Below are 10,529 nucleotides of genomic sequence, written 5' to 3'. Positions count from 1 at the left end.
CTCTGGATGTATGTATGTTTGAGCCAGTATATATTCACTAAGACTGTGATCTGTGGAAAGTATAAAACAACATTGATCCAAGATGTGATGATAAAATATTGTGAACACTTCAAATTTATTATGCAACTTAAATCACTCACAAAATCCTTATAGAAATAAACACAAAACAAATAATGAGTGATATATGTGTGTAACAAAATACAGCAAACAAACTCTAAATTATTGTAAGAGCATATAGAGTAAAAATGCTGTACTACAGGGAGCATTTCAATCTAGTTTTGAAAACCTGGAGTTTACAAACTCATTCAGTGTGTTTCCACTTGGCTGCAATTTCTACCTTAGTTTGATGACTGAAACCTATAGCTATTGCTAAGAGGGTAATACCTTACTGACTTCAGATGTTATTTCAGTAGAAATAGTAGCAAAGACATAAGAGATTTGCATCAGAGAGGCATGCAAGCTACATAAAGTGGTTTTAGATTGTAACTGACAAATTAAAAGTGATAGGCCATTCCAGTTATTAAAATAAATTAGTACACTGAAAGAGAATTTTTCCCTTGAATAATAATATTTGTTTACTGAGTTTTACTGTCACTATGCACTGAAGCTAGTTGATATTCATCCTACATTATTTGTAGTTTTGGTTTCTTTATTCTTATTTCTGCTGTGCTCGTTTGTAAACAGTCCAGTAAATGCGTATTGTGATGTGATACAGAATTTCAACGAAGCTGAGCAAGCTAGCTCCAACCAGCAGACCAGCAACAGCTCCTGTATACACTGGAGGGGGAAAAAAAAAAGCAGAATTAGCGAACTTGCCAGGAGTACAATAATTTGCAGTTAAAAGTTAATTGACAATTACGTATAGGACACCATTTATAACATCTTGTTAATGAGGTTCACATTGTGTAACAATAGGTGTGACATGAATTCTTCTTATTCAAGTGACAGGTCTTTGAACTGCCCAGCCAAATGCTCATGACTGTTATTGCATAATCAGTTTACTGCCAAATGTTTCTGCTGTTTTTCTTGTGTCTGTTACATGACTAATATTTGATCTGGCTTATCTAAAACATAGTTTGGCTGTTTGGATAGTCCACAAATAATTTGTTTTTATAGTCATGAAAATTGCAACATTGAAGTCTTATGGTATATGAAATCACTTTCATTTTGCCAACAGTCTTGAGGGATGGGTCAAGACTGAGAGCAGCCTCCTGCATTTGAGGCATTAAGTAATCTTTAAAATTGGAAGAACCACCAATAATAAATTGAAAGAAATGCAAAAATCATTGAAAACTATTGGAGTAAAAACTGGAAATTTGTCTCCGCAGGACAAGCTATCTTCTAAAATACTGTCTTACTGACAATGTCCTTCACCAAAACTTTTGCAGCTAAACTTGGTCCTTGTTCATATCTCTTGAGGGCTTGGTAGGAGAGGTTGAACTGTAATAAAAAGGCAACATAAAGGCATACTACTTCAAAAAAATTAGTTTTTTGCATTGGCTATATCCAATTTATTTTGTGTGTTTTGAAATTTTGCCTGAGTAGTGATTTTAAAGCAGCTACATACATAATTAGAATACAGTTACAAAGCAACCATTGGCCATAGTCACCAGAATAAAAGTACTTATAATGTTTAACATGTTAAATACGTATGTTTAGTCATTGTAAAGCAATGTAAAGCAAAATTTAAGAAATCTGCACAAAAACAGAAGGGAATGGTAACAGGCAGAAACAGATAAAATGGTTTACCACATTACAGAGAAATATTATTGACAGTAATTGAGAGATTTATACCAAATAGATTTACAAAGTTGATGATCTCCCCCTTGGCACAAAAAGTGGGCTGCAACACTCCTGCAGAAACAACGAAAAAAGAATGCCAAATTTAAATGAACGCAAAATCTCCAAGATTGGCAACCTTTTACAGAAGCTTGAAATTTAGCACAGACATCAATGCTAGATGCTTATAATAGTTTCCACAATGGAACTTTGTCTTGAAACCTGGCAGAAAATGCAGTGGAAATACTATTGATGACAGTGCTGCGAAAGCAGAGCTACTAAACATGATCTTTTGAAATTTCTTCACCAAAGATGGCAAAGTAAATATTCCAGAATTTGAATCAAGAACAGCTGCCAACATGAGTAACTTAGTAGATATCCTTGGAGTAGTGAAGCAGCTTAAGTCACTTAACAAAAGCAAGTCTTCTGGTCCAGACTGTATACCACTTAGGTTCCTTTCAGAGTATGCTGTTGCATTAGCTCTGTACTTAACAGTGATATAAAACAGCTCGGTTGATGGAAGATCCATACTCAAAGACTGGGAAGTTGTACAGGTCACACCAATATCCAGGAAAGGTAGTAGAAGTAATCCAGTAAATTATAGACCCATTATCATTAACGTCGATGTGCAGCAGGATTTTCTGAACATATATTGTATTTGAACATTATGAATTATCTCAGAGGGTCTATTGGCATGCAGTCAGCACAGATTTAGAAAATATTGCTCTGGTGGAACACAAGTAGCTGTTTAAACACATGAAGTGTTGAGTGCTATTGACAAGGGATTTCAAATTGATTCCGTATTTCTAGAGTTAAGGCTTTTGACACTGTACCACACAGGTGGCTTGTAGTGAAATTGCAAATCCAGTCACTATATTCCATATCAGATAGTCCACAGTTTGTAGTAATTGTCGGAAAGTCATCGAGTAAAACAGAAGTGTTTTCTGCCATTCCCCAAGTTAGTCTATAGGCCCTCTGCTGCTCCTTATCTATATAAATGATTTAGGAGACAATCTGAGCAGCCATCTTAGGTTGTTTGCAGAGGATTCTGTCATTAATTGTCTAGTAAAGTCACCAGAAGATAAAACAAATTGCAGAACAATTTAGAAAAGGTATCTGAATGGTGCAAAAATTGGCAATTGACCCTAAGTAATGAAAAGTGTGAGGTTACACATGAGTGCTAAAAGGAATTCATTAAACTTCAAATTACACAAGAAATTAGTCAAATCTCAAGGATGTAAATTCAACTAAACACCCAAGAATTACAATTACAATTAAATTGGAAACAACACATAGAAACTTCTGTGGGGAAGGCAAACCAGAGCCTGCATTTTATTGGCAGAACACCTGTGCGATCTGGGATCCTTAACAGATAGGATTAATGGAATACATTGAGGAAGGTAAAAAATAGCAGCTCATTTTGTATTATTGCGGAAGAGGGGAGAGAGTGTCACTGACATGCAGGATTTGGGTTGGACACCATTAAAACAAAGGCTTTTTCGTTGCGGCGGGATCTTCTCACGAAATTTCAATCACCAACTTTCTCCTCCAAATGCTAAAATATTTTGTTGACGACAACCTACATAGGGAGAAATGATCATAGTAATACAATAGGAAAATCAGAGCTTGCACAGAAAGATACAGGTGCGCTGTTCGAGATTGGAACTGTGGAGAATTATTGTGAAGGTGGTTCGATGAACCCTCTGCTAAGAACTTGAGTGTGAGTTGCAGTGTCTCCATGTAGGTGTAGGTGTAAATATAGATGTAGAGGTTCCATGGCTCAGTCTGTAAAAACTGAACTTCCATAGGATCACTTTGTTGTCCATCTGCCTGCCTGTCTCGGACTGTTAAGAATACTTTTTTCTCAGAAATAAGCAGATGTATGCAGCTCAAATTTATGCCACATATTATGGCCAATGATCCCTCAGCAGTATAAAAATTTCAAGCATCTAAATCAATGCAATCAAAACGTGCAGCTATGTATGTCACATATGAGTTTTGAAAACTCGCTCATCAAAATGTATACGATACTTTCCATTGACCTACAATCATGAAATTTGGTGAGAAATGAGGTTTCACAGTACAGGCAAAGGGAAATTGTTGAATTGTAATTATATCACATAAATATCTGTCTGCAGTTTGTAAATACACCTTGCATTCATCATCCGTCGAAAACATATAAGGCTAACATTACTGCATGCAAACATAAACTGTAAGTTATAGTCTTGTATAGTAAAAAAAAATAAAAATATTTTATCAAATCTTCTGCATCTCATATAAACTGAAGTCCCCTGCTCACCTCTTTTTGTACATCTGGGCTAGTTTGAGGAACTACTGTAGAAATTTTGAAATGGTCTTGGAATTCCCAGGACCGATATCTTGCCAGTATGTACATCAAAAACAGGCAAAAGTTGTTGAGATTCTCGATTTCCAGGATGGATGAAAATAAATAAAAATTGTTTGCACGGAATCCTCAGTGTTTGAGACCTACTTGATCTGGTCAATTTTTTTAACTTATTGTAAACAGTTTACAACAATAAAAGTGAAGTAGGATCATATATAGATTCCCAGCTTCCTTCTTAAAAACAGAGCCTTTAGGAACAATAAGATAAAATGACAAACAATATAACCAAAAGTAATATTTTTCCCGAACTTAAGGCGAATTTTACAATGATTTATGCATGAGTCAAGGTATGGTAGAAAACTGTGTTTTCATTGTGCATTTGAAGTCATCCAAGTGAGATTGCCACAGATAAACTTAACAATCATAACCATAATACACAAGCAGTATAAAACAATAGTCAGTTCGCTGACATAAGACATCATTGCACAGGGCCAACAAAAGGCCCTCTAAGCCAATAAAAGCAGCTTCCAACATAGTAAACATCACACACATCACAAAGTTATAAGGTTTTGCTTGTGATTTTGGAGAGAAGTTCTCCAGCACTGATGGGGAAATATTATTTTGTAAACTATGAAGTTAAATTAGTGCAGAAAAGCATTTTAATGTGCAACACCTCTGTACTCCACCAAACACCAGCAGCTGTGTGAAAAGAAGTGCTGAAACTGACAGCAGACTGGTTAGTCTTCAACTAGGCAGTTGTCTTTCAAGGGTTTGGGTGAGGCTATGGTGTCTTGCAACTTCCCATTGGAGATGCTTAAGAATGCTCACTTCAGACGGTTCTTGCAAAAGTACGTGAAACATCCAGTTCCGAATGAATCTACATTGAGGTACAACTATCCGTGTGCTACGAGGAAGTGCTCAACAAGTAAGAGTGAATATTACTGAACAAAAGGTCTGGGTGTTCATAGATGAAACCACTGATGTGGGTGGGCATTATGTTTGCAAATTATATTGGTGTTCAGGCCTGGAGAAATGTTCCTGCTAATGTGAGCCGCTCTCAAGAAAGTAAACAACTTGACTACTGCCATTTTGTTTGACAACACTATTAAGCTACTGTGGTCAGATGGTGTGAACAGAGACGATGTTTTTTTGCTAGTAACAGAGGGTGCTTCCTTTATTGCGTCGGCATCGAGACACACCAATGTTGAATTTGTATCTGTCCTGAGACGCCATGACCGGCCTCATTTGAACTCTTCTGTTGGGAGAGTTAATTTGGAGTTGGAACGGCTGCTTGGGTCGGGTGTGGGGGCTCATATTGGTGTGGTTCCTGTTGATTATCTCAGTAGGTGGGACTATACCAGGCACGGCCTACATCTCAACAGGAAAGGGAAGGGGAAACTGGCTGGGGTAATAGCAGGAAATTTAAGGGGGGGAGGCACTGCCAGGAATGGTAAAATACCAGTGGTTACAGGTGTTGGAGCAGCACCTTTTTTAGGATAGGTAAGACAGAAAGATGTCAAGTTCTACGAGAGGTCAGGATTGAAACAAATCTTCAGTTTAGGAAAGAAATTAAACAGCACAATTCTAGCACATTGGATCACCAATCACAGCTATCAATTATAAATTTTCACCAATCACCAGAAATTTTATCTCCACCAAGTTGTATCTCAGTCCTAGGTAATTGCATTGATGAATTAGTCACCCAACCCAGTTGACATAATCTGCCTCTCTGAACACAGTGTGACCACTGGTATAGGAACTAGGCCTAAGCACAATGAGAAACTCAGACAGGAGAGTACTGCAAATGTTAGAATAAGGAAAGGTTCTCATAAAAGTATAATTAAAAATAATGTAAGTATATTTCATCAAAATATTGGGAGTTTAAAGAATAAAGTAGATGAGCTTCTGGTTTGTTTAGAAGATTTAGAAGCTGAGAATGAAATAGATATACTATGCCTGTCTGAGCATCACATTGTTACTGATATGGATAAGGTAAATGTAAGTGGATATAAGCTCTCTGCACATGTAATGAGAGAAAATATGGAGAAAGGAGGAGTTGCCATATATGTCAAAAGTTATCATTGTGCAAAAAGTATAGAAACAAAAAAGTTTTGTGTAGAGAAACATATAGAAGCATGTGCCTGTGAGCTTAAATTAAATAAAGGCACATTTATCATTGTAACTGTATATAGGTCCCCATCAGTAAATTTTCATCTATTTCTGAAAAATTTGGACTCCTTGTTGTGCTATCTGTCAGACAGGGGGAAGCAAATTATTATTTGTGGGGACTTCAATGTAGATTCTCTGAAAGAGGGTAATAGGAAAAATGATCTTGAAGTATTACTCGGTTCTTTCAATTTGACACCCGTTATTGATTTTCCTACTCGGGTGGTAAAGGATAGCAGCTCACTGATAGATAACTTCTTTATAGACCAAGATAAGTTTAACCAGATAAATGCTCAGCCTGTTGAGAATGGTCTTTCTGATCATGGTGCACAGCTAGTTACAATATATGACATAGCTCCATTCAGCAATACTAAACAGTCCTCCAAAGTAGTACGTTCAGTCAACGATTTAACAATTGCAAATTTCAGGGAAAGCCTACAGCAGTTAGACTGGGATGAGGTGTACCGTGAACCTGATGCCAATTTAAAATATAATTTATTTCATGACATTTTTGTAAATGCATTTGAAAACTGCTTCCCCAAGAAAATAGTTAAATATACTCGTAAGAAACCTTGTAACAAACCATGGCTTACTAAGGGTATAAAAATATCTTGTAACCGGAAAAGGGAAATGTATCTGACAGCAAGAAAGAGTAGTGACCCAGAAACTATCAAAAATTATAAAAACTACTGTGTTATATTAAGAAAAGTTATTAAAAAATCCAGGAGTATGTGTATCATGTCTGAAATCAGCAACTCTGATAATAAAATTAAAACAATTTGGAATATTATTAAAAGAGAAACAGGTCAACCAAGAGCAGAGGAAGACAGTATTACCATCAAATTGAATGAAAACTTTATGAACAAAAAGTCAGAAGTTGAAAATATTTTTAATAATCATTTTCTAAATGTTGTGGATATAGTAGGATCCAGGTGTTCATTAGAAGATGCTAGGTTGTTAATGGAAGAGGCCATACCTATGCAATTTGATACAATTGAAATCTCACCCACTTCTCCCTCTGAAATTAGGAAAATAATAAACTTGCTTAAAAGCAAAAACTCACATGGAATTGATGGCATTTCCAGCAAAATACTAAAAGCTTGTTCTCAACAGATAAGTAAGATTCTCAGCCACCTGTGTAATAGCTCTCTGGAATAGGGCATTTTCCCTGATAGACTGAAATATGCTATTGTTATACCTTTGCATAAAAAGGGGGATAGATCTGATGTCAACAATTACCGTCCAATCTCCCTTCTAACAGCTTTATCCAAAATTTTTGAGAAAGTAATGTATTCAAGAGTAGCTTCACATATCTGTAAAAAATGAAGTACTAACAAAATGTCAGTTTGGTTTCCAGAAAGGTTTTTCAACAGAAAATGCCATATATGCTTTCACCAGTCAAATTTTGAATGATCTGAATAACCGAAAACCACCCATTGGGATTTTTTGTGACCTCTCAAAGGCTTTTGATTGTGTAAATCATGAAATTCTGCTAGACAAGCTCAAGTATTGTGGCATGAGTGGGACAGTGCACAAATGGTTTAATTCGTACCTAACTGGAAGAGTGCAGAAAGTAGAAATAAGTAGTTCTCGTAACATGCAAAGATCAGCACATTCCTCAAACTGGGGAACTATCAATAATGGGGTTCCACAAGTGTCAGTCTTGGGTCCTTTGTTGTTCTTATTATATATTAATGACTTGCCATTCTATATTCATGAAGAGGCAAAGTTAGTTCTCTTTGCTGATGATACAAGTATAGTAATCACACCTGACAAACAAGAATTAACTGATGAAATTGTCAATACTGTCTTTCAGAAAATTACTAAGTGGTTCCTTGTAAACGGACTCTCACTGAATTTTGATAAGACACAGTACATACAGTTCCGTACAGTGAATGGTATGACGCCATTAATAAATATAGACCTTAATCAGAAGCATATAGCTAAGGTAGAATATTGCAAATTTTTAGGTGTGTCCATTGATGAGAGATTAAATTGGAAGAAACACATTGATGATCTGCTGAAACGTTTGAGTTCAGCTACTTATGCAATAAGGGTCATTGCAAATTTTGGTGATAAACATCTTAGTAAATTAGCTTACTATGCCTATTTTCACTCATTGCTTTCATATGGCATCATATTTTGGGGTAATTCATCACTGAGGAATAAAGTATTTATTGCACAAAAGCGTGTAATCAGAATAATAGCTGGAGTCCACCCAAGATCATCCTGCAGACATTTATTTAAGGATCTAGGGATATTCACAGTAGCTTCTCAGTATATATACTCTCTTATGAAATTTGTTATTAACAACCAAACCCAATTCAAAAGTAATAGCAGTGTGCATAACTACAATACTAGGAGAAAGGATGATCTTCACTATTCAAGATTAAATCTAACTTTGGCACAGAAAGGGGTGAATTATACTGGCACTAAAGTCTTTGGTCACTTACCAAATAGTATCAAAAGTCTGACAGATAACCAACAAGTATTTAAGAAGAAATTAAAAGAATTTCTGAATGACAACTCCTTCTACTCCATAGAGGAATTTTTAGATATAAATTAAGAAAAAAAATTAAAAAAATAAAAATAAAAAAATAAAGAAAAACAAAAAAACACAATAAAATAAAGTTGTTATATTAACTTAAGTATGTTGTTAAATTAACCTAATTATGTCATGTATTGGAAAATTCGACTCGTTCCACATCATTACGAAATATTGTATTCATGATCCATGGAACTAGTATTAATCTAATCTAATCTCTAATCTATGGCTATAGCAGCCAAAGGGCTTCAGATTCTCTATCCCAGTATGGTGTATGTCACTTGCCTTACACAGTGTTGCAGAAGAGGTGTGATCATATCACCATGATGAGGACAAGTTAATTTCCTGTGGCAAGAATATCTCTGTGAAAGCTTCACTATGGACACACTGGACACACACATTTAACGAACAAGCACCTTCACTGTCTCTCTTCTTACACCATGAGGTTCTTGACTTGATGCTGCTTAGCATCACTGCACCAACTACATCAAAATAAAGACAATTTTTTGTGAGCTTGATAGTGATGAATCAAATTCTAACAGAACTGTGAAAGAGGCCATTACAGATACCTTGTCTGGAAACCTGGTATACATCAATGTCTCTTTTTCAGTGGTATCATAAGTCATCACACTACTGGCAGCTGCTGTTACTTGACTGTGTGATACCCTGGATGTTGTGCAACATTTGCAAATTGAGTTGGGTCGAACAAGTGGTCATGCATTTGTCAAAGTGAACAGCATATTGGAAAGAGCTCTCCAGCACAATTCTGGATATTCTAGAATGTGCAAAATTAGTGACAGTGTTTCCGGGAGGCCATAACATTTGAAGACGAAGGACCAAAAGATGGCATTCTGGATATTATGATTTTATTTTGAAGCAAATGTCAATATCTTCTTCACAGAAGCGTAATGCCACATTTCCAAAAATGCACATAATGTATGTGATAATTATAACCACAGATTGCTAATTCACAGTATTTTTGTGATATGTTACAATATAGCATCACCGATCTATTGCAGTCTGTGTTGGTGAGGCAGTAAATTTATCCACAGGGCAGTGACTGCGTCACTGCAATTCACTTTGGAGGTGTGGCGTACCACCCTCTGACGGTAAATGTATCACATTTATATATACTGTGAAGTTTCTGTGCTAGCAGCAAGGAACATATATAACAGTATACAAAAAGTATAACTAAGGAAGGTACATATAAAACAGCTATCATTTCAGCTTTCAGCCAAAAGGCCTTCTTTTATAGTAGAAAACCATTGCCTATCTGCAACTGAACTACTCCTTTATATTGTGAGCTGAAATTGATTCTTTTCATAATATCGTTGTTCCATCCTGACTTTCCATTGTTTGAAGTTTTATATGATACATCTGAAATACATTTCACTTAGTTCCATGTAAACTCTTGCTGACATTAATTTCTATAAAGAAAGAGCTTATTTTAACTGTTTTATAAGAGGAGATATACAGTTGAAATAGAGTCTGTATTTCAATGCAAACTGATAATTCAACAGATCTTTGGATTTTAGGTAGTATTGTTTATGTATTTCAAACTCTTCCAGGAGATTCATTTTGAAGCCCATGTCAACTAAATGTATGATTTCCATGTTAAGCAAAAATGCAGGAGGAAGAGTGTGTTTCTTGACTTTGTGGTGTTATGTGAAAGTTGACTTATATTAATTTTCACCA

The 10,529-nt window shown here is 35.8% G+C and overlaps 1 protein-coding gene across 1 annotated transcript in view; it reads right to left on the bottom strand.

Moving 5' to 3' along the window:
- Positions 1-437: 437 nt before the first annotated feature.
- LOC126204202 (sodium channel protein Nach-like) overlaps positions 438-10,529 on the bottom strand; it is a 182,852-nt gene continuing 172,760 nt past the window's right edge. The window contains exon 10 of the mRNA XM_049938602.1: positions 438-777. Within this exon, the coding sequence (XP_049794559.1) occupies positions 656-777 (122 nt within the window). The 3' untranslated portion in view covers positions 438-655. The remainder of the gene's footprint in view (positions 778-10,529) is intronic.

The sequence above is a fragment of the Schistocerca nitens genome, chromosome 9 (assembly GCF_023898315.1).
Source record: "Schistocerca nitens isolate TAMUIC-IGC-003100 chromosome 9, iqSchNite1.1, whole genome shotgun sequence".
In the NCBI taxonomy this organism is placed as follows: Eukaryota; Metazoa; Arthropoda; class Insecta; order Orthoptera; family Acrididae; genus Schistocerca; species Schistocerca nitens.
This window is presented reverse-complemented; position numbering and strand designations above follow the sequence as displayed.